At 35.9% G+C, this 25,942-nt stretch overlaps 1 protein-coding gene across 4 annotated transcripts in view; it reads left to right on the top strand.

The window, feature by feature from the left end:
• LOC129745917 (fat-like cadherin-related tumor suppressor homolog) overlaps positions 1 to 25,942 on the top strand; it is a 740,130-nt gene that overhangs the window by 445,443 nt on the left and 268,745 nt on the right. For all 4 annotated transcript variants that reach the window (XM_055739309.1, XM_055739308.1, XM_055739307.1 and 1 more), the window contains exons 4-5: positions 10,324 to 10,430; positions 21,268 to 21,475. In XM_055739309.1, the coding sequence (XP_055595284.1) occupies positions 10,324 to 10,430; positions 21,268 to 21,475 (315 nt within the window). The remainder of the gene's footprint in view (positions 1 to 10,323; positions 10,431 to 21,267; positions 21,476 to 25,942) is intronic.

The raw sequence follows: 25,942 nt of genomic DNA, 5'->3' as shown, positions 1-25,942 counted from the left end.
GAATTATATCGATTTCAAGATTATCACAGTTTGAGTAACGTTTTAATAAACAACTGTAATGACGAATTTGTTACTATTATACTAATAATAAATAACGAATAACCTTACAATGCACTAGAATAATGAATAACGATAATACAGAAACAGCAATATAAATAACGATGAACAATTATCATAAATTAACACCCACACTGAATAAATAGCTCAATATTACTCGCGATATAATCTATGATATTTTATTCTATATTTTGTATCTTTTTTTTTCCAGATAAGTATCACAACCGGAAAATACTGTGAGATGTTCAATTCAACAAAACACGCAGAACTGTACTGATATTATCACTATGCAGATCCCGAAGTATTTTAAGTCGGCTTGAATTTGCTATTATTTCCACGCAATGAACCAAAGACAAAACGAAGATCCTAAACATAAGTACCATAAATATTGTATCTCCAAAAATACCAAGCCGATATGTGGCTAAATAGTCATAAGTCCAATTAGATGGGGGGTAGTGTTTCAACCAATGTTGAAGTCATTTAGCTATTAACCTATAATGTCACGAGAATATTCTCGAATAATTTTATTGTATCTTTCAATAGTTTTTCGTTTAGGTGTTTTTTTGTAGCTGAATTGTCCTTACAAAACTGTACCTTTTTTCTTGATTTCGACAAATATACTGTAATCAAAAATCCATATTTATTCTTTGCTAACAAAGAAATTCAACAACTTTTGGGTACTAATATGTAACCCTTTCTCCAAAGAAACTCAATTTTAAGTTCAACGCTAAAGCTAAATCTCCACAAAAAAATACCTTTAAGTTGGGCGCCAAGATGTCGCCGCCACTGACCGATCCCTTACTGGCGTACGACTTAAGCGCCACTCCGTTAGGAGATCGTACGCCACGGTTTAATATGCCCGGTGAGACTCCGCTGAGGGCGAGTCCATAAATTGTCCTTAAAAGTGATTAAGGATCGGATCAGATAGGGCTCTCCAAATAGCTAACCCAAAATGCGACGAAACTAACACATGACGAAATTGCTACCAATCAACATAAAATCCTTAGAACAACTCAGTTATAGATCGCCCATTCCTGGCAATCTCATCACTGAGCTGACGACCTCCCGAATACCAAATGCAAACGACAGCTTAATTGCCCATGAACCCCCCAGGTCCTACCCCGGACTACCCCAGTTCGGTCAAAACTTTCAATTAAGTAAGAAAGAAATCAAATGACAATTACAATTTTAATTATTTATTTCCTAAATCCTAACATTTAAAGCATTCAAATTCTACCTATCCTATCATGCGTGCGACTCGTTAACGCCTAAATGTATTCCCCCCAAATCGTGCGTGTTTTATGCGACAAGCTTTAGAGCAACATAGCTTGTCGCACCCGGGCTTTTATGCTGCACCAGCGGGGTTTCCCTAAACGGTGGTACGGGAAATTCGACCTCTCGACTGGATTATGTTCGTGACGGGGCTATGTTAACCGTCCGCAAGCATATTTCGGTGGGAAAATTCACGTTTTCGTCATTCGATGACGACCCCTTCGATGCTATAATAGCTTTCCCAACGGAATGGACTCACCAGATCCTGTGCTCCTGTTACCTGGCGGCGATGGAGAGAGCTGTTGGCGGGCGGTGACGACTCCTAATGTTGAGGAGTCTTTTCTCGGATGCTGGCTGACGACTCAGATGCTCGAAGAAGGTGTCGATGGGGCGGCGAATGATGTTCGCACAAGCACGTGCTTTGGCTGACGTGCTCGGTGGTTTGACCTGCGGTCAAAGGTCGTCGACCGACGCTGTGCTGCCTTACCTTGACCTTGAGCAGCACTTGGGTTGGCGATTGGTTGGCCGTGACAATGGTTGGCCCACACGGCCACGCGGAGTTCCCGGCACTCCCCCGAGACGCGATGTTGACGGAGCGCCTCGCTTCCGACGGGTCTGAACGTCGGGTGTTCCTGGTGTGGCGGGAAAATTAAGCAGCGGAGTGCTGCGTGATCCCTGGATTGATCCGCTTCTGGTGGGAAAAATGTGCTGTGCCTTCTTCGGCACACAGAAATTAAAACAACGCACGATTTATTCTCACACGCACAATTTACCTGCAGTTTTACGATGCAACGAATCACACGCTCTAACTATCTAAGCACGCAACTTCCCTAGCTTATATACCTAAATAAACGAATGATATTTTAATTATAATTGAAGGTCCTGACCGCACTTCAATTTACCAAAATTCGGACACAATCAATCTCGGCCCACGCGCACTTCCACTGCCGATCACACTCAAGAAACGTTTGATCGTCTCCTTGAGCTCTCAGAACAGGGAAGGTGACCTTGCTACGAACGCCCTCGGCGGAAGTTCATAATCCCTGAGAGTTCTATGAGATTATCTCAAGAGATAAGAATTTCGGCAGCTGCATTAGAATCGCAGTAGCTAATTGGTTCTAGCTGAAACAATTCAACACCTCGCGGGAGAATGTATGAACGTCTCCCCCAGCGTGACGAACCGCATTACTCAAACCGTCTATCGCGCGAATCGATATTATGTTCGAGATCGATCGAGTGACGGACAAATTGGGTCTACTTAAAGGCGGAGAAAAAATATCGAATTTTCGAGTATGAGGACTGCTACAACTCTTCTGCTACGCCGATCTGCAAGTAACCGCTCATCATGTCGAGTAATGTGAAAACACACTTCCCATTCAGTTAAAGAAGCTCTTCTTCCACACGAGTGTTCGGGAAATGTTTTCTTTGGACAATATTATTCAGCATTCGATAATCTACGCACATACGGAATCCTCCGGTTCTTTTCGAAACTATTACCACCGGACTTGCATATTCAGACGAGGACTCCTCGATTATGTCGTTTTTCAGCATCTCGTCGATCTCGTCACGAAGATATTTTTGCTGACCATATGCCACCCGGTATGGGACGTGTCGTATAATCTTGTCCTCTTTCAGACGGATGTGCATAGTTTCCGAATCGGTGAAGCCAATTTCATTTGCGCTGATGGCAAAGCAATCACGGTATCGATTGGCTAATTCAACCAAGTTACGTTTTGAAGCGGACGAGGCAGCAGGTTCGATGATTAAATCGTCTACTGTCAGAGGGTTTTTGGAAAAATTTTGGTTGCTGGCCTGCACAGCCAAAACTACGGGTTCCTCGTATCGTATTGTCAATCCATCTGCTGTTCTTTGAACCGAAACGCCCGTTTTCCGAAAGAAATCGTCTCCTATCAGCATTTCGTACTTCATCGCATCGTCTGGAACAATAAGAACAGCCACTTCATTTGTAAATCCGTCGATTCGGATTGCCTCCGTTGCAGTTCCCAGTACTCTGCACTCTCCTCCACCAAAACCCTTCAGAATGGATGTATCTGTTTTAATATTTAACAGTAGTTTCTTTGCGATTCTTTCTAAGATAATTGTCCTTTCGCTACCCAGATCGACGAAAGCGCTGATTGGAGTATCATTGATGACGGCGATCTTCTGATAAACCACATTATTTATTTGGTGGTGTGGTTTGATGCCACCGGAGTCCGAAAATCCTTACGCTCCGGGCATTTTCGAGCCAAGTGGTCCTCGGAGCGGCAGATATAACATTGTCTCTTAGCCATGGGTGTCGATGTATAGCCCTTAGATGGTCCAGCTTCTGGAAAACGATTTGACGGTGCACTGCGTGGTGTATGAAATCGGGGAGTTCCGCCTCGTGAGGGCGCCAAGGTGCCTTGGGAGTTATCCGTCGACTTTCTCGCTGGTGTCTTGGAGGTTCCAGCGCGTCCACTTGAGAAAGAGTCTCGCTTATCGGTATCCTTCGTAGCACGATCAACCCTCATTAACGCACTGAGGAATTGCGGCAACGTGCCATTCGCTTCCTGAGCCATCACGGCTCGCGTGGAGGCGTACGGTAGTCCTTTAATCAGGTACTCTTTGATCAGGTCGTCTGTCAAGCGGATTTTTCTGCCTAGAGCCACAGTCTCATGAAAGTAGGACTCCATTGACTGATCTGGTCGTCGTTTTAGGGTTATCAGTCGTTTATGGATTCCAGCCGAGTCGATCACGGTTGGGAAATTTTCCAGAAACTGTTCTTTAAAGGTTTCCCATGTTCGGAGCTGTTGCTTACATCCGTCATACCTGAACTTTGCTGGCCCTTTTAGACGCATACAGGCATAAAGCAACGTACGTCGGTGGTCCCATCCGAAGATCTCCGCCATCGAGTCGATTTCGTTCAACCAATCCTCGGCAGATTGGTTGCGCCTATTGTCAGGGTCGAATTCCGAAAGAACCGCCTCAACCTCGTTCGCACGCATTGCTAATCCTGCTTCCTGCTCCGTGGCTGGATGTGGATTCACTCGAGCTGATCCTCTAGTGCGGTTTGAAGAATGCATTTCGCCGAAAAGGTTTTTCACAAATCGAGTCAGGTAAATCCTTCGAGGATCCTTCGAAAATACAAAATCCACGATTTCAGGTTTTCACTATCCGGAATTACGACTGTTATAACGAGCACATCGGGGAAAAACAAAATTTATTTCGGTTTCTATTGATTTATTTCACAATACTTACGGCAACCTTTTCGGAAATATAGTAGCACAATTTACACTTTTGAGGTTACACACCAGCCCAGATCGGAACTACAATTTGCACGTAAAGATAAGTGAAAATTTTTATACAGATAAACGAAACAACTTACGGATGGTTTATTTATCACTATATGTTGAACGAACAACTCGCGATTTAAAAATAAGACGGTTTTATTTTCACGAAAGCTTGCTGACGCTTGTCCAGTCCGAAGAAAAGCAAAAATGGCGCTGACCGTTTCAATCGCAATGCCGTTTTTTTTTGTACGTACACATATACAACTTAGTCATCCGAATTGCTTCACATATACCAATATATAGTGGTAGCTCAGTCACTCATCCTCTCGCTCTCTGCATTCATGGGCGCCCATATCATACGTCACACACATCTATAGCATAAATTTACTAAGTTCATACTGCTTGATTCGGATATGCATTATTTTCAGAGAGTAGTGGCGAACTCTCTAGGTTTAAAAGTTTTCTCAATAGCTTCGATTGTATTGGTTAAGGGGATAATCGCTCCCCCGTGTATGGATTTTTATTTTGTCGATCATCATTATATTCGTACTTACGTTGTGCACAATATGGCGTCAAACGCTTCGCTTAGGATATATGTTCAAAAACTTACCCGCTGCCACAGCGTTATACTTGAACCTGTCAGGATCTTGAAACCATCATCGAGTCGCTGTTTAGACGCAGATAATCCCACTTCTGAAATGTGGAGCTCGAACCTTTTGCAACAAATTTTTACTGAACTAGTCGAGCCCCGGCCTTTTCCAATCACTTCTCTACCACTGGACACTACGACCAGCGTTACCACATATACAGATTTTTCTGTAAATATACAGATTTTTTGGAAATTTTTAAACACAGAATCTATATATACAGATTACAGATAATAGGAAATATATACAGATTTCATACAGATTTTCAGAAATTCAGAGATTTCCTAAGATATTTTGATTATACTTCGAGTCAATCAATAATCATCTACTTTGATGACTGAATCATCCATCATTTATCACGCAAATAAACTTCCAGATTAGAGTTCGGAACCGTTACAATGCAATACAACAAGCAAAGGGTTGAAGAAATTTTTAAAACCTGTGTTCAAGAATCCTTTACCAACATTGGTCATTGTATTATCGAAAATGTAACTTTTAAAGGATAAAGACTATCGACACAATGTTCAAATCCCAACTAATTGTTAAACCCGAGAAGGACACTGATCGTTATATTTAACGAATATATCAACCTTAAACTTTGCATGACCTTATTTTTCACACGTAACGGACATGTATTTTGTCCGTTACAAAGTTAAACCAAGAACGGTTTGCGTATACAAAATGTCAGGTTTAACACTGGTTTGACATGTCCCACAAAAAGTAGCCTGCGGTAATGAGCAGTTTAGTCCAAATGAGTTCACTACGCATTATAAAAAGGTTCGCATTGACTGCGTCCTTAAATTCGCTTCTCATCGCCATCACTATGTCATTGGCCTAAGTATCCGGAATGAAAATCTTTGATACAGATTTCAATACAGATTTTTGAGATTTTATACAGATTAAAAAAATTTTTTGGCTCAAAAATACAGATTTAAATGTGGCAACGCTGACTACGACAACGACTGACTGCCCGAGCCATTCAGAGAAGGGATGGTAGCCCATACGATGACTTAGCATACGGACTACAGACTCGACTAGCTAGCATACAGCATAGGGATGTACATGAAGCACTCAGTCTCCATTGGCCTTGAGACTAGATTCTGATAAGTTTCTGTAAAAGGGAGGGACATGAAATCGTTTTTATTATGTTTCCTTCAGTCATACGCAATGCAGTTGCACTGGGAAATTATTGCCGGCGGTCTCAAATCGAATCATGCAGCTGGCGTTCACATCTTATGCCAATGACGTTGAAATATTGAAAACTCATGATTGGAAAAAGGCTGAATTGTAGGTATATAGTTTATCCAGAATGGTTAAAGTTTTGTTTTCCAAGGTTAGCTTAGAAATACTCTGGAATTAAACGATATGTCACACTAAAAATTGAAAGAGAATTATTTCTATGAAGAACCATGAATCTAATTCGCTGAACAGGAGGCTTACATTTTGTTAAAGCAGCATGTTTTCTAGGATCATATATCGTAATTCCCTTTACATATCGCGTAATGAATCTTCATCAATTTCATGCATGCATAATTTTTATGTCTTTCTTTCTGGAGCAAGTACATTAATACTTCCCAGCAAACAGAGAGAGAGAGAGACCGAAAGAGAAAGCACAAGATGAAAACAACCTCGAATAATAAATTCCAATTCATAAATCCCATTAGCATTATCACGTTACAGCCAGCAAAAGGTGCAACCTTAGGCACTCGGGGAAAACTCCAAGAAAGTCTCGAATCGACCAAAACCTCGGAGCTCGTCTCGGCCGCTTTTAGTGAAATTAGTAACCTGGCAGTATCAAGACAGCCAGGTATCCTTCCACGTGGAATTAAAGCTTCCGTTTCCGGTCCGGAGTGTCGGATGAGGCATATCTTTGGCCTCTTGGTAAAAAACATTCCTCTCTCTATATGAGCTAATGTCTTCGTTTTCATCTTCAGCCGTCTACCGACCGTAGGTACGAGCCATAAATTATTGAAATACATGCATCAGAAGAATCTTCTTGGCTCAACCGGGACCAAAAACCGGTAGAACATTCGCCGGAGAACGAACGTCTTGGGCTTTGACACCATTTTGCCTCGGAAAGCCATGGGAAAACTTTCACCTTTCGATTTCTTGAAGGTTTGTGGTTTATGGAAAATGTAGGTCCGCAAACCCATTGGCGTTGGAAATTTCCAGAACGATTGAACGTGTTTTCAAAGACAAATATGATTTCTTGAAAAATTTAGGATTTTTTTTCAAAACCACTAATTTGGAATATGTTTTTGTATTTGAATTCGAAAGAAATGCAAAATGGTATGTGCTATTGGTATTTTTTAAATGTTCGATAAATCATATTGATATGTGCACACGTTGCTTCTTTGTCATGGAAGTTTTGGTTTTTTTTACTATTATTACTGCAAAATGTGAGTTTATTTCAACTTCGACGAGGGTGAAGAAAGCAGTTTAAGGTGGGGCATATTGGGCACTCTCTTCCGTATAACCTTATGTAAGGATAAGATGAAGGATTTGAAGAAAATAAATCAAACTTAATTTTAAATAAAATAAAATAATAGTTGTATTCGGCAACACTGAAGATAAATAAAATAAAATAAAATAAAATAAATGTCTATGGCAACGTTTTTTATTTGGGCAAGACTAGGCAAAATAAACAAAACAAAGTCAGTTATTGATCTATTCTTTTGAGTAAAGGACGTGTCTGAATGAATCTCTGAATTGAGATTCATTAGAATCGCGAAATCACGACAAAGGCGTGGTTGGTAGAATAAAGACAGAAAGCGCAGATTGTCAAGGCTGCTGCTGCTGATTGTTTGTTATGATTTGGCTTTCCGGTGGAAAAAGACGGAATGGCTTTAAAAGTGCAGATCTTTAAGACTGTTGCGGCAGATTGTTTGTTATGATTTGTCATCCGGTGGGAAAAAAGGAAGAGGCTTAGAAATGTTGACTTTTAGGACTGTAGCGGTTGATTGTTTGTTATGATTCGGCCATCCGGTGAAAAAAGATGTAATTGGTTTAGGAAGCGCAGAATTTAAGGCTGCTGCTGCTGATTGTTTGTTTTGGTTTGGCTTCCCGGTGAAAAAGACGTAATGGATTTGGAAGCACAGATTCTCAGGCAGCTTCTACTGATTGTTTATTTTGATTTGGCCTCTCGGTGCAAAAAGACGCAATTGGCTAAGGAAGCGCAGATTTTTAAAGCTACTGCTGCTGATTGTTTGTTTTGGTTTGGCCATCCGGTGGAAAATATGGAATTGGCTTAGGAAGTGCAGTTTTGCTGCTGCTGCTGATTGTTTGTTTTGAATTGGCCTTCCGGTGGAAAAGACGGAATTTGGCTTATAAAGCGCAGATTTTTAGGCCTGCTTTTGCTGATTGTTTACCTTGATTTGGCCTTCCGGAGTACGGAGATGAAGGAAAAGCAAAAATAAAATAAAATTTGTACGATAGAAATAAAGATGTGGAATATGGAATAAAATTTAAGGATATTTGGTAAATAAAATTTTCTTCTAGAAAAAAAAGTCAACGGGTAAAAAGATAGGAAGAAAATAAATCAAATTTGATTTAAATTAACTATAACTTTTTTTTAAATTCTCCGCCCATGATTTTCTTACCGACGGCTGTTCAGTAGAAAATAAATCTCCCACCTCGGGAAAAAGGTGAAGAAGGAAGGATTCGACCACATCCCTTATCTGCAGTTTTCCATCGGCCTATTGCAGAAAAGTGAGAAATGAGAACATATGAACATAGGTACATATAAAAATGGCATCAAACTGGACCATAAATGTAAGAGCGAGTAAGTAAACGTTCTTTCTTGAGGTGTTTCTTTGAAGACCTGGCTGGTGGATTGGGTTTAGGGGATGAGGAAAACACAGCAGGGACGTGTCGGGTCAAATGTGCAAACTTTCAACATGCATACATCCGCATTCACAAGGCTATTAAGAAGGGCTTAAGGTGGAATTTTGAATTTTTGAGCTGCATTTTTATAGTTATATTCTAATGTGTAGACCAAACATGACGTTTGAATGCTTTTACAAACCACAGTGACATTATAAGAATTCTTCCAGTTTCTAACTGCGAGATAAAAATGAGAAGAAAAATCCAAATATTACGATCCACCTTAAGCACACCTAAACGAGAAAAACCATTTGCAGGCCGTTTCCTGGCCATTAGCCGGGAATGTCCGAAGGGAAAGACCGACATGCCTCGGAAAGTAAAATGTGGCTCTCTTGGTTGGCAATTTTCCTTGGCACTGCATCGGTCTCAGGTCTCAGAAATATCTCTGGAGCCAAACCCGGTTTGTTCATCGGGAATGTATGAGGATGATTTAGCATTTCTCCCCGAAGGGCGTCTTCAGGAATGTGTTCGGAAATATGCATATCGTAGCTGCTTGAAGGGAAGGAAGGCAGCCTGACCGATATCGAAGAAGATCAATCGTTTGGAATTCATCCAGGAAATGAGAGTCCTGGCAGCTTGGATAGGGAAAGCTATCTCTTTGATATTCAGCAATGTGGAAACTGATGTGATTTTAAAAATGAAATCGTGTGTTTTGAGGTACGATGAAACACATTTTTTCCTCTTATCGACACTGTTTTTATCAGCAGCAAAAAATCTATGTATTTTATTTTTTTACTTTATCGCTTCGAGAATAACAATTTCAGTATATTTGTAGTTCATTTTTTCCTCATCCAAAACTAAATCCCAAATGAACTGAATAACGTATACATTTCAAACGAAAATTCCTCCGCGATTTAATGATCCACTAGGGGTACATAAATTTAGTGCAAAGCTTTCGTCGATTCGCATTCACTATTTTTAGCAATCCGGCGGAAAATGGCAATAAATCAAGTTTTTTTCGGTAGCAATACCCAAAGCTTCTACCGTTCTGTGGCTGGTTCACAGCTGCAACATGGCTCGATTCCCTGGCAATTCGATCCGAAAAGTTTGACACTGCCAGCACAGAGAATGTCGTCAGCCATTCTCCGAAAATAGTGGAGGATCAGCATCGGATTGAACTTTATTGAATTTGATAAACGTTGCCGTTGCCGTTTCTAATGTGTTTGTTTATTTTCTCTTCTCTTCGTCTGCTGCAGGTGTTATCCGGACGTTGGCATCGTTGGATTTGGAATCGAAGCCCAACTATTGGCTCACCGTTTGTGCCCAGGATCAGGCGGTCGTTCCGTTGCATTCGTGTGTTCAGGTAAGTCCAAGTTTTATGACACTTTTCACTTTAAACTGTAACCTACGGGGAATTGGAAAATGATAGAAAGAGAAATATTGTTGAAACTTCACCCATGAGAATCAACATGGTGAACATTAAACTTAAGCCCTTGTAATTGAAAAATTTGAACAGATTTATTTTAACTGGGAAGTATTCTGTCTTAAACTAGGCTTGCCAGATACTTTCAGAAAAAATCGGGACATTTCACAAAAAAAGCTTAATTGTAGGTATAGCCTAACTTTAAAGTATACCATCAGCCAAAGTTGTTCATAGAAAGTACACTACGGCTGTTTAAAGCGGTTTGATTTTGCTCAGTTTTTCTTACATGACTTCTACTTACACGTTTTTTCCACGATTCTCGCGGATTAACAAAATATTTGAGAGAAAATGTTTCAAGTCGTACATGTAAATAGCGGATTTGATACCGTGTAAAAAAAGTTTTGTGTAATTTGTAATTTTTGTTTGGTAATTTATTCAAAAATTGAAAAAATCAAGAAAATTTCCATCTTTTTACAGGGTCAGTGAGCCTACTTTGGATCGAGCCTACTTAGGATCTAAAATTCCGAAAATTGGAAATAATTTATTTTGCTGGCATAGGATTAAGACACTCTTATGCAAACGTTGAAATTTTATTCTTCCTCAATCCTTTCATAATCCTTTCATGCCATAAAAAGAAATTTAAAAAAAAATCAACTGTTTTAAAATTGTTCCTTCTTTTCAGTGCTAAAACAGACCGCTCAGTTAGTTGGGTGCATTTTGAGAAATCAGAGCGAATAAGAAATAATCACGTTTTTTAACAGTCCAAGACAAAGTTTAAAAGGAAATCACTATCACTGTGATGAATATGATCTGTATTACCAATTTTTCTTAAAACACAAGAAAATCAATGGAAAATCCGGAAAATTTGTAAAGGGTCCAGAAATAAGAAACTTGCGACCATGAGGTTCCATTTTTAAACCTAATATCACCTTAAATTAGTTTCAATACCACCCATTGATCAATTGAAGTGCGAATCTTAAACTGGGGCATAATTTTGAACTTATATTGCGTATTACTAACATTTTTTTCAGGATTATGCAAATAAACTACAAGTGAACACAAAAATGTTCTAACTACTGCGCTGCTGATAGTGCTGACTGATAGTGAAATTTTTTTGGATATTTATAACAGCAATTTTAGTGATTTTCCAAAACGTTGAAAAGCTGTTATACTTTTTCCTGATAATGTTTGATTTATAATTCAATTTTCAAAAAATTATTAGTTTTTTCTCAAAAATTCAAGCTGCTTATAGGTATTTTTGATCTAGGTCCTAAATCTAGGAACCAATTTAGTCTCAAAACAGGACAGGCGCGGTCCTATGGGGGGGGTGATCGGGGTGATCACCCCCCCCAAGCGGCAAAAACCGTTATAAAATACCCGCAAAAGCTCGAATTTCTATAAAAAGTTGGAACTTTTCTTAGTAAATGTGCATTTCAATTTAAAAAATTTTCCACTCCGTGGGGGTGTTTATTCAACAAAAAAGTTAATTTATCACTTAAAAAGCTCAATTTTGAGAAATGTCGGTACACCAAACTCAAGCAACTGTAACTTGCTATTCCCTTGTCCGAATTACACCAAATAACTTTTGTTGATAAGTAACTCAACAAAAGTGTGTTGTTGAGTGTTGATTTTGAATTTGCTATTAGTGAAATGTAAACACAACCTTTTTTTAAATTGTCACTTATTTCCCTCATATGCTTAAATTAACACGTTCCAGTCGTAATAAATTTTATATTTGCTTCAAATTCAGTTCTTCAAAATTCTTGATTTTGTTTTGAATTTTAATGAAATGACAAAATGGAAAAAGTCACATAGGGGTTGAATATGGTTATAACACATAAATACTTGAAATATTTGTTCTGCGGTCGTCATACATTTATTGCAATATGCAGTTTCTTTATTTTTTGCTCAAATTTGGAAGGAAACAATAAAAAAATCATTTAACTTTAAACGTACGGAGTTATGTGATTTTCAATTTTCTTTATTTTTGAAATTTCTACCATGTTTAATGGATTAAAAGATCTTGGTCGTTCTAAGAGGTAAAAAAAAAACCTTTGGCCTTCAAGTGTTAAATTGTCTTTAGTCTAAGAAATTTAAATTTTAGTCAAATTATCCATCGGAGTGATCAGTTTTCCAGTAGGCGTTGAAGAAACGTGTGACTTCAATTGACTGTCTAACTTTTTAATGTTTCTTTTTGCTATTTAGTCATCAATATTTCACTGAACAAATTCAAACGTAATAAACAACAAGTAATGATGCCGAATTAAATTCATTTTTGATGAAGCTTTGAGCAGCTTCCCATTAGATTTTTTTTTGTATTTCAAAATATTTTTTAAATCGATGGAAAATTATCAATTCAGAATAAGGAAAAAATATTCTAATAAAACTTTAACTTAAGAATAAAAAGCTAATACATATCTGAAATTTAAATATAAATTTGAATTTAAAATTCTGTCTTTTTCTTTTGTTTACAGTTGGTTTATTGAGAATTTGTGAACTTTATGCAATCAAATCAGATGTTTAATGCTAACCTCATTTTGAAATCTAAAGTAGTGCTTTTTTCACTTGCGTTTACAAGAAATTGATGACTTTTCAAAATAAGAATTCAGGTTCTGAACCACAGTAAAGGTTCTTTTTTGCGAGTTTTTTTTTCACCCTTAGTGTTTCACCATTTAAATATGAATTATAAACTTAAAATCAATAACCTATATTATGAAATTCCAAAAAATTTTAAATTTCAGATCTGATTTTATTGAATTCTGTTTGAAATGTATCACATAAAACATTCATATTGTGGATGACAATGAAAAAAATTCAAGTACTGTCAAACAGGAATCGAATATAAAATATTCATAGTAAGAGTTTAAATTTAGAAAAATCTTCTCAAAAGATTTCAGCAACAAAAAATCAGAAGCAGAGATTACGTGTTATGACTTTTGTATTCCCTATGAGTTTTAACAGACAAAAAGAAACATAAAGTATTTATGATAGCTATTTCGTTATTGAAGAATTGGCGTTGGCGATAGAGATTTAAATTGATCTCCAGAACCCAAAATCTGAATTCAAAACTATAAAACAAGGAAACAAAATTCACATTTTCCGAGGTGAAAAGAATTTGGAAACTGATTTTGACTTATTAAGGATCACTGAATGCAAATTTGTATTTTTTATCAGCTCTTGTTTCTGATATAAATTTTGAAAATACAAGTTTCATTGAAAAAATTTGTGCACTTTTTGGCAAAAATGTAAAATATCAAACGGTTTAGAAAAAAAAGTTTAACTTAATGGTCAATTTTCATGAAGACTGTGAGTAATTTATCATGAAAAAAAAAACTATAAAAGTAAGTATGTTTCCCCATTTAGTAAAATACGAAGATTATCTAGATGAAATCTGTGCTATATTTTTCCGGGAATATGTAAATTTTTGGCATTCCTCCCTCTAATCTGAATCGTTGAATAAATAAAGGATGATGAAAAGATTTTACATAGTTTTTGTTGTTCATGTAGGTTAGTTACTTCATCAATTATCATTGATCGATTTCACTCTAAACTGTTTAGTTTTAAAATTACTAAATGCCAGATAATAAGAAAGGAATAAAATATAACAAAAATCGAGTTTGCGACAATTTTTAGAAACAACATTCACCTTTCAAAATCAGTAAGCCACGGTTTTAATTTTTCCCATGTGTATTAAAAGTATCCCCTTATCATTCTACTTTTTTTCGGCAACAAGGCAACCTATCACGCTTAACAGTCAGCAGATCTTTTAGTGATTTTTAACCAACACTACTGGATTTCAAGATCTACAGCAATTATGACTGCTTTCAGCACATCTACACAATAATATTTAAATTTTAAGTTGAAATTTAACTTAAGGTTTGATATTCTGAATCTTAAAACTTGGCTAGTTCAAATGCAAATGATTGAGACTCTTCACTAAAGAAAAGTATCAAAATATAAAAGTATTGAAAATTTTAAATGTTAACTTTAAAATCAAGAGCATATGATATTAAATTAGTTTCCAGAAGCTTCATATTCAGTAACTAATTTTGATTTTCGTATTTTCTATTTTATTTATATTTAAAGTGTTGATTTTATATATAGTGTTTGAAAATTTGAAAATAATAATGCTAAATTTCAAAATCACGATTCAGTGAATACCCGAATGAAGAATTTAATGCCCGTTAGTTGTGTTTGTTAATAAGTTTATCGGCCTTATTGGTGAAAAGTAAAAGTAAAAATTATAAAGTATCAGAGCGCTTATAATTAGAAGCTCAGGAAAAAATGAAGATATCTTGAACAATTTTTTTCTACATTTTCATCTCTCAACAGCATGTGTATTATTTTTCACTGAAAAAAATACATTTATAACGAAAAATTCTATAAAGAGCTCTTAAAATGACAATTTCAAAATACCTAATAATAAAAAATAAAATTATCAACATTCATTCGCAGAGGATATTATAGATTCGCTGGTTGTTTTATAAAAGGATCTGTAAGTTGTGTAGAAGGATATTGAAATGAGTATGAAGAGAAACTTTGATAAAGTTTTCATAATTCATCTTTTGTTTCATACTTTTTTTAAATACATGCAGTGTGCAGGAAATATTGTAGATTCATTTGCAACTGACCATCCCCCCTCCCGCGACCCCTCCCCCCTTCTTTCATTCACTCAAACGATCGTTTTTTCACCAGAAAAAAAAATTCCTTTATATCGACTGATTTTTGAAAATTGGAAAATCAACCCCCCCCCCCCCCCCCAAGAGCCAGCTCTAGGACCGCCTCTGAAACAGGAACAGTATGTTAAAACTTGGAAATGTTGATCATTTATATCTTTGTAAATTTTTCAATAACGGCAACACCTATGTTGAAATTCTTATTGAAACTTGCAGATAAGATCATAAACTTTCTGGAAATATAAAACTCCAGTGCATTTATGAGAATCTTACGAATTAAGAAAAACCACCGCTTAGTGTAGTCCTACTTTGGACAATTGTGTCGAAAAAGGACAATTTAATGAAGATTCCAGCGAAAAATTAATGTCTATAACTCTATAACCTATAATAGTTTTTAGATTTTATCACTGTTCAATTTTTCAACACTCGCTAAATTCATGCTCGATTTGATCACGGTTGTCGTTTCGATTTTATCACGTTGTAGTTGGAAATCGTTCAGAAATCATTTGCCCTTTTTCCATTTTTATTTCAAGTTTCGCCAAATTCACGATTTTGCCATTATCATGGTAAATTAAGAGTGATAAAATCGAAAAATTACTGTATTTGGAAGATTTTCTGTGTTGAACCAATGAAAATTGAGAATAAAATTGTTTTTTTTTTCATTGAAAGTCAGTGAATTTTGTAAAGAAAAAAAAAAGCGGGACATTTTGAGGAAAAAACAGGACAGAGGGACATTCTACAAAAAAAAAACTGGGACATGTCCCGCTTTTGCGGGACGGACGGATGGCAACCCTACCTTAAACCTGAAAAAAAAACAACTTCGTTTGAGCTAGTATCCCTTTCTCTCAAATTTTATGAGGAATACCTGGATATTGGATGAATTTTTCCGGGTGTTGCCCGGTTTTTGAGTTAAGATTTTCAAAATTAATACCCGAATACATAAAAAAAAAAGTTTTGGAAATCTTACTCTTATGTGACTAAATAAATTCTCAAAATAAAGAGAAAAGAAAAGAATGCGGACACTAAATTGGTTTTTCTCGCTTGTTTGTCATGTTGAACTCTATTACTCCCAAGTTGTCATGAGATTTCAGATTATGATTTTATGATATAAAAAATCGACACCTTGAAAATCAAACGCAAAATCAAAGCTCGGAAAGTAATCATATAACTGAGAGTTTGAAACTAAGAGAAAGTCTCTATACACTGTTAAACAAATTTTCTAATATATCGTATTCTTCGTCATTAAAGTACAAATTTGCAATTCATTCCTATAGTGTTCGAGTTTTACTGCTGGATTAAAAAAAAATAGCTGGAATATGTCTTCTTAGCTGTCAAAGGTAAAGGGAATTTCCAGCCATCTTGATGAGAAACAAATTTCAATCTAAACTTTATTCTATTAACGTTCATGCTTCCAGCTTATATAACATATTGCAATTTTTTGTTCACATTTAAAAGATCGTGGACTAACCTTCTTTTTATGCCTTTGACAAAATGTTTATGTTGAGTTAATATGATCTCAACTCAGCTTAAAGTTGAGTGGGTGGGGTGTACCAAATTTCAAAATTCGAATTGCATTTGTATCCTTTTTTCATACTAACCTGAACACATATGTTTAATTATGTGCAAAAAATTTGCAATGTACCTACTTATAACAAATAAAATAGCTACTTAAGTTATTGTCAAAAAGTTTGGAATCACCCCACAGTATGGTGTAACGGCACAAGTTTTGTATCAGTCTTCTAAAACATGCACTTTTATATCATGCGTATCTCTGTTATCAAACAACCTATTGTTTATCAGGTAAGCTGATTTGGAAGCTAATGAGTTGAATTTGCTTTATGGATATTTAGTTGAAATATTTTTTAAGACTAACTTCTTCAGAACTTTAGCAAAAGTTTCATCATTTTCTGATGATTTTCACCAAATAGTCCGACCGTTAAAAAAATGCAAATTTGTTTTGACCATAACTTAGTTGTGTTAAAAGTTATTGCAGATCAGATTGGCTTATTTGCAAGCTTGCACTTAGTTGGCTTATCTAAAAAAAATATTGAGTATTAAGTTGTGGTAACATAAATCACCTGATTTTAAGATTTTCAATTTCAATAACTATTTCATAAGTAAGTGCACATCATAAACTTTCAAATAAGCCATTCTAATCTGCAATAACTTGTAAGACAACTAAGTTATGGTCACAACACATTTGCATATTTTTTTTACGGTCGGACTATATGGTGAAAATCATCAGAAAATGATGAAACTTTGGCTAAAGTTCTGAAGAAGTTAGTCTTCAAAAATATTTCATAAGATATCTATAAAGCAAGTTCTATTTTATGTATTTTAAGTACATTGCAAATTTTCCACCAAACAAATTTATTTTTAGAAGTATGAAAAAAGGATTCGAATGCATTTCGAATTTTGAAATTTGGTTCACCCCACCCTGAGATGATAGAGGTTGAATTTGAAGTTCGATTTTTGGAAAATGTCCCTACTTTAAGCTAAATTTCAGTCATTTAAACTCAATTTTTTTGTTTTGTCAAATACTTCTAAAGAAGGTTTTGTTCACGATCTCTTGAATGAGATCAAAAGAATTGCAATATGTAATAAAATGGCTGACATATGACCGATCAAAATTTTCATGTTTTTAAGGGGGTGATCCGAAACTTTTGGCCGGCAGTGTATGTTCATTTTTGAAAAATGTTTTGCTCAGACGAATAAGCAGATTAAAGAATAAACTCTAAGTTTTTTGATTACATATAAACTTTTTATCATTATGCCAGTTACAAAAATGTTAAAAATTTTAAATTGCAATTTCAGATCAAGATTCCAAAATGTACAATAACACTCAAAAGCTCAAGGACGAAAAAAGTTGGTCCTTTAAACTTGGACAGCTGTAACCTTTAAAAACCTAGACCGAATTCTTCCAAATAAATATAGTTAAGTTACCTTAAGTTAAGATACCAGTGGTTGGCAACCTACGGCTCTTCCACACTGACATCGTGAATATTATTGGTTTGTGACTTGTAACTTTAATCAGCATTTTGATACCACGTATTGTCATTGATCCGAAAGAATACATTATATGATTGACTCTATTTTTGTTTGGCGCTGTCACTGAAGCATAGAAATAAACGTCAAAACTAATGACTTCATTAACTCTTTAATGCATTAGACTGTTTCAAATCAATTGAGAAAACAGCTTTGTCGTTTTCTATGCATGAGCCATTGTTTTTTTATTGTCAATTTCCGTGTTAAAATTTCATACACGGAAATTGATAGTAAAAAAAAACAATGACTCATGCTTAAGTAACATTGCCAGATTGCCCGGATTTATCCCGGGTTTGCCGAATATATGATACAAAATTTGAGTAAAGTCTGGTCCGGCCCGGTTGCCCGGATTTCATTGAAAAAGCCCGGATTTTGTCCGGAATTATTAACTGTATTCGCCAAAATGAAACCAAAAAAAAAAACAAATGCTTTTGTTAATGTTTTTTCATTTTTTTTTTTTAAATTTTCGTTAAGTAATTCCTGGATTTTGACCAAATATGACAGGAAATTGCCCTGATTTTGTATCGACATATTTGAAATCAACTGCCCGGATTATGCCAGGTTTTAAGATAAAATAGCCCGCATTTTTCCGATCCGGATACGTGCTTGAAATATTCTGGCAACCTTATGCATAATCCTGGCAAATCCATGCTATTTTGTCTAAAAATCTGGCCAAATCTGGACATTTGATTTTAAAATTTTAACCCAATAACCGGCAATATCTGGTCAAGTTTGGTCCCTCAAAACCTAAAAAATATCCAACAAAAATCAACAAGAAGCACTTGAAATGTTTTTGTTCATTGATAGACATAAGAAGATCTCTAATCGTGCTTAAAAATTAAAACAAAAATTCATGATTATTTTTATAAAACTTTTGCAAAAAAAATTGTTTTTGGACACAAAAATTAAAATAAATTGTAGCTCTGCTTGAATCTTTTGTATGATTTTAGGAATAAAGTGAATAAATCTGGGCACAATCTGAACATTTTTCGACGAAAACCAGCCAACCGGGCTGAATCGGACCTTTCCCAAAATTTGAATCAAATATCCAGGCATGTCAGGAAAATCCAATTTTATTATATTGATTCGGAATTTCAAATAAATATAGAAAAAAAACCTGATTTTCAACCATGTTTTCAACTATTGAAAACAACAAACAACGATGGACTCTATAAAAATGCTTTTTTTTATTTTGAATAAAATCGGTTAGGAATTCCTAGGTACTTGAATTATTGACTTTGAAAACTTTTTCCAACTTTGACTACCTTTTGTTTTATTAGAATTGAATGAAATAATTCATAGCGAATAAAAAAATTAATGCATTTCAATTTAAAAATTATCTTAATTATCTCAAACCAAGACAGTTTTTTTTTCACGATGATTAAATTGTTCGTGTTTTATTGCAAACATCTTATGTTTATAAATAAAACCGATAGCTCAAGTCGATAACAACGTTACTGTAAATCGCAATTCTTACCAAATAAAGCGCGAACACGAAACTGTTGAGCACAGAAAATGTCATGCCAAATTTCTTATAATGTTAAGAATCAAACTGAAATTTTTGGGTAGTTTAATACATAGATTTACTTCAAAAATCAAAAGAAAAGTTAATCGATGGAGTGAGTGTAAAATTGAACGCATTTTCGCTTGATGCTCTCCATCAAAGTCTTTACAGTGTCATTCGGTATCAGTTTCTCAGTTTTTCTTCCATTTTCTTAACATGTCCTTTTCGTCTTTGACTGTTGTCTTGCTCTTCCGAAGTTCTTGCTCCCTTATTGCCCAGTACTGCTCCACCGGGCGCAGCTCCGGACAGTTTGGCGAGTTCATGTCCTTTGGAACAAAATGGACAGAATTGGCCTCATATCACTCCAGGACACTTTAAAAATAGTAGCAAAATGCCAAATCTGGCGAAAATAGCGAAGCTTTGTCGTGCTGCTGCAAGAACGGCAAATGGCGCTTCTCAAGGCACTCATATTTGCAGATCTCGCCATTTTCTGTGCCCTTTGTCACGAAAGGTCACTCTTCAGTCCGCAAGAGCAGATGGCCTGCCAAACGAGATATTTGGAGGCGAACTTCGACATTTTCTTCTTTTGAAATTTGCCGTCCACATCGAATCGCTCTTGCCAGTGAAAAACTCCAACCCCGGAATTTGCTTAAAATCGGCTTTTAAATAGGTTTCGTCGTCCATCACCCAGCAGCCATATTTTGTCAGCCTCTTCTCGTAGAGCTTCCGTGCCCGAGTTTTAGCCGCTCTTCGTGGTTTGGGAAGTTTTGTACCTTGTATGTATGTAGTCCAACTCTCTTCTTTGCGTTCTGGACGTAGCTCTGCGACATGTCGATCTTTAGGCCAAATCACGGCTTGAGACGTTGGGATTTGCTTTAATCACCCGCTACACCTTTCCCTCCGTCTTTTTGTTATTCGGTCCCGGTTTTCTTCCAGCTCCTTTGCCGTGGTCCAACGTCAATCGCTCCTTGAACCGCTTCAACACTCTGGAAACGGGTGATTGGTGAATGTTCAACATTCCCAACTGCCGGAGCGACAAGTCAGGAAGTCCAGGTGTTTTGAAAGAATTTGTTCTCTCGACTCGCGTTGGTTCACCTTCGTTTTCGTTGAATCGAAAAACACGTCTTCGAGTTTGACAACATGTATACAAAACACATCAATGAGAAAGTTTGCTAAATTTGGTTGATTTTCACTCAATAGTAAAAAAGTTATGCCCTGTTGAATGTATCGCAATTATAACTTTTTTTTAAAGGAGTTTAACCCGTTAGAGTCATTCTTCCTCGGCAATAATAACGTGTTCGCCCTTTTCTTTGAACGTGCGTTTTTCTTCAAAGTTTTTTTTTCAATTCCACCTGGCTTATTTGCCTTCAATGTTTTGAAATGAGAAAGTCATTTTCAATATTTTTCAAAAAAGTAACTAAATATGTAAACTCAAACGATTTTGCTTAACATAAAAAAGAAATAATAGTTTATTTCTGTCCCCGAATCGATTGCTTACAGATTCTTATAGATACGTCTCACTAAATTCCGTTTCTTTCTCTCCCAATTACAGGTCTTCATCGAGGTGCAGAACGAAAACGACAACGTTCCACTGACGGAGGAAGCCGTCTACTATCCGTCGGTCCCGGAAAGCAGTCCCAGTGGCGTCAAGGTGCTGCAGTTGATTGCCGAGGATCGCGATATCGATCCGCTGCAGCAGATATCCTACCGTATCACTTCCGGCAATCCGGAAGGATACTTTGCCATCAACAGCAGCAGCGGTAAGTTTATCAACCAACTACTCAATTAGGTTTTGCCGACCAAGTCATTTCATGGATGAACTTTGTTGTTATGGGAAAACTTTCCCAGGAGACTCAAGTTAACAGGTAACTACTTAGCCTTGAAGGCGTCTCGAAATAGTGCTCCACTTTGCATATTCCATTAAATTGTCCCGGCAATTGTCCACGAAACCAAAAGCACCGAGAAAATTCACTTTAAATTCAATTATTTTCTCATAAAAGTCGTCTCCTACAATGGCCAATAAATATTAAACGGACCTTGTTTTCCGAACCGATTCAATTTCAGCTTGAGGTTCGTGCTCGATGAAACTGAACGGGCGAGCAATATTGTAAATTGATCGATTTCGACGGGGCTTCTCTTTAGTTCTGTTTTGATGAACAACTCCCATTCTGTTTTGAGCATGAAAAAGAACATGTTTATCATACTGTAATCAATTATACCTTTTCCACTTTTTCGATTGAAACAATCATAGAAAATGGCTCGTATATTTTTCAAATAGAGAAGGGCAAACTTTCTCCATACAGATAGGAAATGCAATGAAGAAATAATGGTCGGGATGCAATAACAACTCAAGTGCAGCTTGCAACATCAGATTGATTGACTATTGTAGGGGAGGGGAAAGAATAGAAAAACCGATGCAAAAAGAAAATAGGTTTCTTTTCACCCACGCTCGTCCTATTGGAGGAAACAAGTAGATATCTATATGTATGTACCTATCTGTACTGTATGTATCGATAAGTGAGCGTCGATGGAAGAAATCTTGCTGTTCCAAGCGTGGTTCTAAATCGACTATGGAGGAAGCCTAAATAGATGAAAGCCATTCCAATACTCGGTGCTGCTGCTAACCACACCAGTTTGGTACTCGATGAAGCGAAGAAATATCTGTGTGGGGGATTGATGTTCTTTTCTAGTGATTAGGACATTCCGAAGTGATTTTGGTTAATAGAATTGATTTCCTATTTATGTCAGTTCTTGAAATATTATACCGTTAGGTTTAATAACTTCAGTTTATCTAGAGATTTAATCTTAAATTACAGAAATTTCCAAATATTAACTACTTAAAAAACGAGATAGATAGAATTTCATCTATGTAAGACATTTATTCCAGTTTCGAGATAAAGTTGCGGAATCAAGTATCCCCAGTGATCAAGTATCCTCATTTTCACATTTTGAGAGACAATTTCTCATTTTGAGCGATAGCAATCGCTTGCACAACTGACCCCTGGCCCCTGAATCATCACGATGATGTAGACCAATCTCGAGGGAACCCTGCAAACGGGCCCCTCGAGATGTAGATGTAAATATAGATGATTGTAGAAATCTTTTTTTAGATTGGCGATTAAATTTTTGAAGTTGCTACTAATAACACTAGTTTGCAGCATTTCTGAACTAAGTAAACTGAAGATCACTTGTAAAGCCCGGTTTACAGTTCTTGTGAACTCGGACGCACAGTGGTCCAAAACCCAGAAAAGCTGGCAGAAAGTCGATTTTTGAAACGCTCATAATCATCTTTCCAAATATTTCATCGTATACCGGCATTTTCAAGCTTCATGAAACCATGAAAATGATAGTCATAAGTTTACCCGTATTAGAGTTCTCAAAGAAATGCTGAGAAAAGTTTGAATATTTTTTGAAAATTTCGCAAAGATTTGCTTACATTGAAAAACGAATTTATATTCAAATCGCGAATATATTTTGCTTTGCAATTATTTTTATATTTTTGTGAGGCATATTTTACACCTTATGTAATAAAAATTTTTGTTTTGGAATAAAGTTGAAATTTTTTTTATATGGAATCTAGTTCCAAAAAATGATAAATAGTTAAATATTTTTAACTTCAAATAGAGATTTAAAAAAAAACTCCACATAACTCCACTCTAATTTTACGTTGGATAGATTCCCACATTTCTGGACTACAAAATATTGCAAATTGGGCTGCCTTTTTTGCCATTTTTGGAGAACGAATTCAAAGAGTTGAACTACTTTTTTCATCAAATTTGACTTCCGAGCCAATAACTTCCCGATTCACGAACTAAATTGATGTTTTTTTGGATCTCCAGGTTGAGTTTTCTCAAAACTCCATACATAAAACATCCTTTTAATATTTTGAAGCACTATCAGTATGAATTTCTGTGCAATTTTTTTCAATTAGGACTAACTCCCAAAACACAATTAAATGACGGTTTCTCAAATATTCTTCTGATTATTGAGCAAATCATAGAACCCTTTTTTGTTGGTCAAAATTCATGAGAATCAATTGAAACTCGAAAAATAGTTAAAAACTTTTATGGTTTTTTTTTTTTTTTTTTTTTTTTTTTTTTTTTTTTTTTTTTTTTTTTTTTTTTTTTTTTTTTTTTTTATCCTTCAAACATTTATTATAGACTATAACAAACAGGCTCTTGATTCTTGATCATACTGAGCCGACCACTTCTTAGTATTAAATTTGATTTGATTTTTACAAAGGTTTCATACATGACATATAAATTCAGATTTCTTTGAAACACTTGTATCACTTGTATCTATTATATTTCGAAGTTGCCTTCTGCATCTCGACATGCGGACCATGGACCTCATCTTGGATTGATCTTGTACCTCGTCTCGGGTGGATGATGGACCTCGTCTAGGGTAGACCATGGACTTCCTCTCGGGTTTACAGGCTTTAGTTTTGTGGTTCTTGGCTTGAGGCTCTTGGTTTGCGACTCATAGCACTCCTACTCCGAGTTCTTCTTTCGTCTCCATTTAATTTTCAAAGCTTCAAGTCAGCTCTCTTCAGAAAATCAAAAATTGTTTTCATAGTTTGCATGTCACGTTGACTAACAATATCTCTTATGGGTATTTGGGGAAGATTCGATGAATTAACAAGAATATCTTTGAAAGTTGATCTTACACTCTCATATATTGAACAACACCACACAACATGGTCTATATCCTCGTATCCTCGGCCACATTGACAAACATTAGAATCTTTTAAATTTATTCTATACAGGTGTGCTGCTAAACTATAATGATTTGAAATTATTCTCGAAAATATTTTTATAAAATTTCTTTGAAGATCTTGATTATGAAACCATGGCTTTGCTTTAACTTCCGGTAAAATTGAAAAACAAAATCTTCCTAGTTGACTATTACTCCATTTGCTTTGCCACATGGACATTACCAAGGAATGGGCTAAAGGATAAAGTTCGTTAGGTTGAAATCCCCTATCATAAACCAAGTCACCGAGAGCTCCTTGTTTGGCAAGAAGATCTGCCTTTTCGTTGCCATGTATACCATGGTGTGATGGAATCCAAAATAATGATATTGAATAACCTGAATTATGTAATTCAAATAAAATTTTCTTTATTTTATAAATGTAAATGTTATTATGCGGTTTCCAACAATTCGATTTGAGTGCGATCAGAGAACTCATGCTATCCGAACAAATTACATATTTAGATGAAGGCAAACTCTGTATATACTCACATGAATGGAATATTGCAATTAATTCTGCTACGAATATTGAACATGGTGCTAGCAACTTAAAGCTCTGTGAAGACTCAGAATGGTACAATCCAAACCCTACATTATTTTGCATAACAGAACCATCAGTAAAAATTAGACTACTTGTTGTACAGCCTTCAAACTTACTATGAAACATCTGATTACTAGTTTGCAACCTTAGACTAGGAGGTATCTTTTCTATTTCTTTTTTGAAACTCAAATCAACGGTTGGAGTAAACTGAATTTCATCGAGCTTATAATCAAATATATTTTTATCTGGAGGATCAAAGGATTCAATTGATATAAATTCTCTGTAAAAATTTAAGAATTTAGTTCCTGGATTAAGTTCAAATAAATAATCTAATTTATTTATTATTTTCTTCCGCCTTGCTTGAAAACGGAATATTTGACGTAAATTAAGTTCAAGAAAATTAAGCTCAAGAGGCATTACTCCAGCAATAACTTCTGTCGACATTGTATGCGTAGACATCATATTCCCTAGAGCTATTCTTAAACAACGAAATTGTATTCGAGCTAATTTTAATAAATGACAGTTAGAGGCACTTGCAAAACAAAAACAACCATACTGAAGGACTGAAAGAATTGTGGTCTTGTACAATGTTATAAGATCTTGTGGATGGGCTCCCCACCAAGAGCTTGTTACAGTTTTAAAGAAATTAATCCGTTTTTGACATTTTCTAACTAAATATTCGATATGTTTTCTCCATAAAAGTTTACCATCAAACCAAATCCCCAAATATTTAACTGAGAAAGATCTTTCAATTTGAATTTGTTTCATATGCAATGATACATTCAGTGGCTTTATTTTTCTTGTAAAAACCATCATTTCCGATTTTTGAGGTGAAAATTCAAGTCCCATGTATTGTGCCCAATCACTCAAGTTATTCAAAGTTATTTGTATTTTTTCTTGCGTATCAATAATATTCAAACCTGACTTATAAATAACG

This window comes from Uranotaenia lowii, chromosome 2 (genome assembly GCF_029784155.1).
Source record: "Uranotaenia lowii strain MFRU-FL chromosome 2, ASM2978415v1, whole genome shotgun sequence".
NCBI lineage: Eukaryota > Metazoa > Arthropoda > Insecta > Diptera > Culicidae > Uranotaenia > Uranotaenia lowii.
Note: the sequence above shows the minus strand (reverse complement) of the source record. Positions and strands in the feature narration are given on the sequence as shown.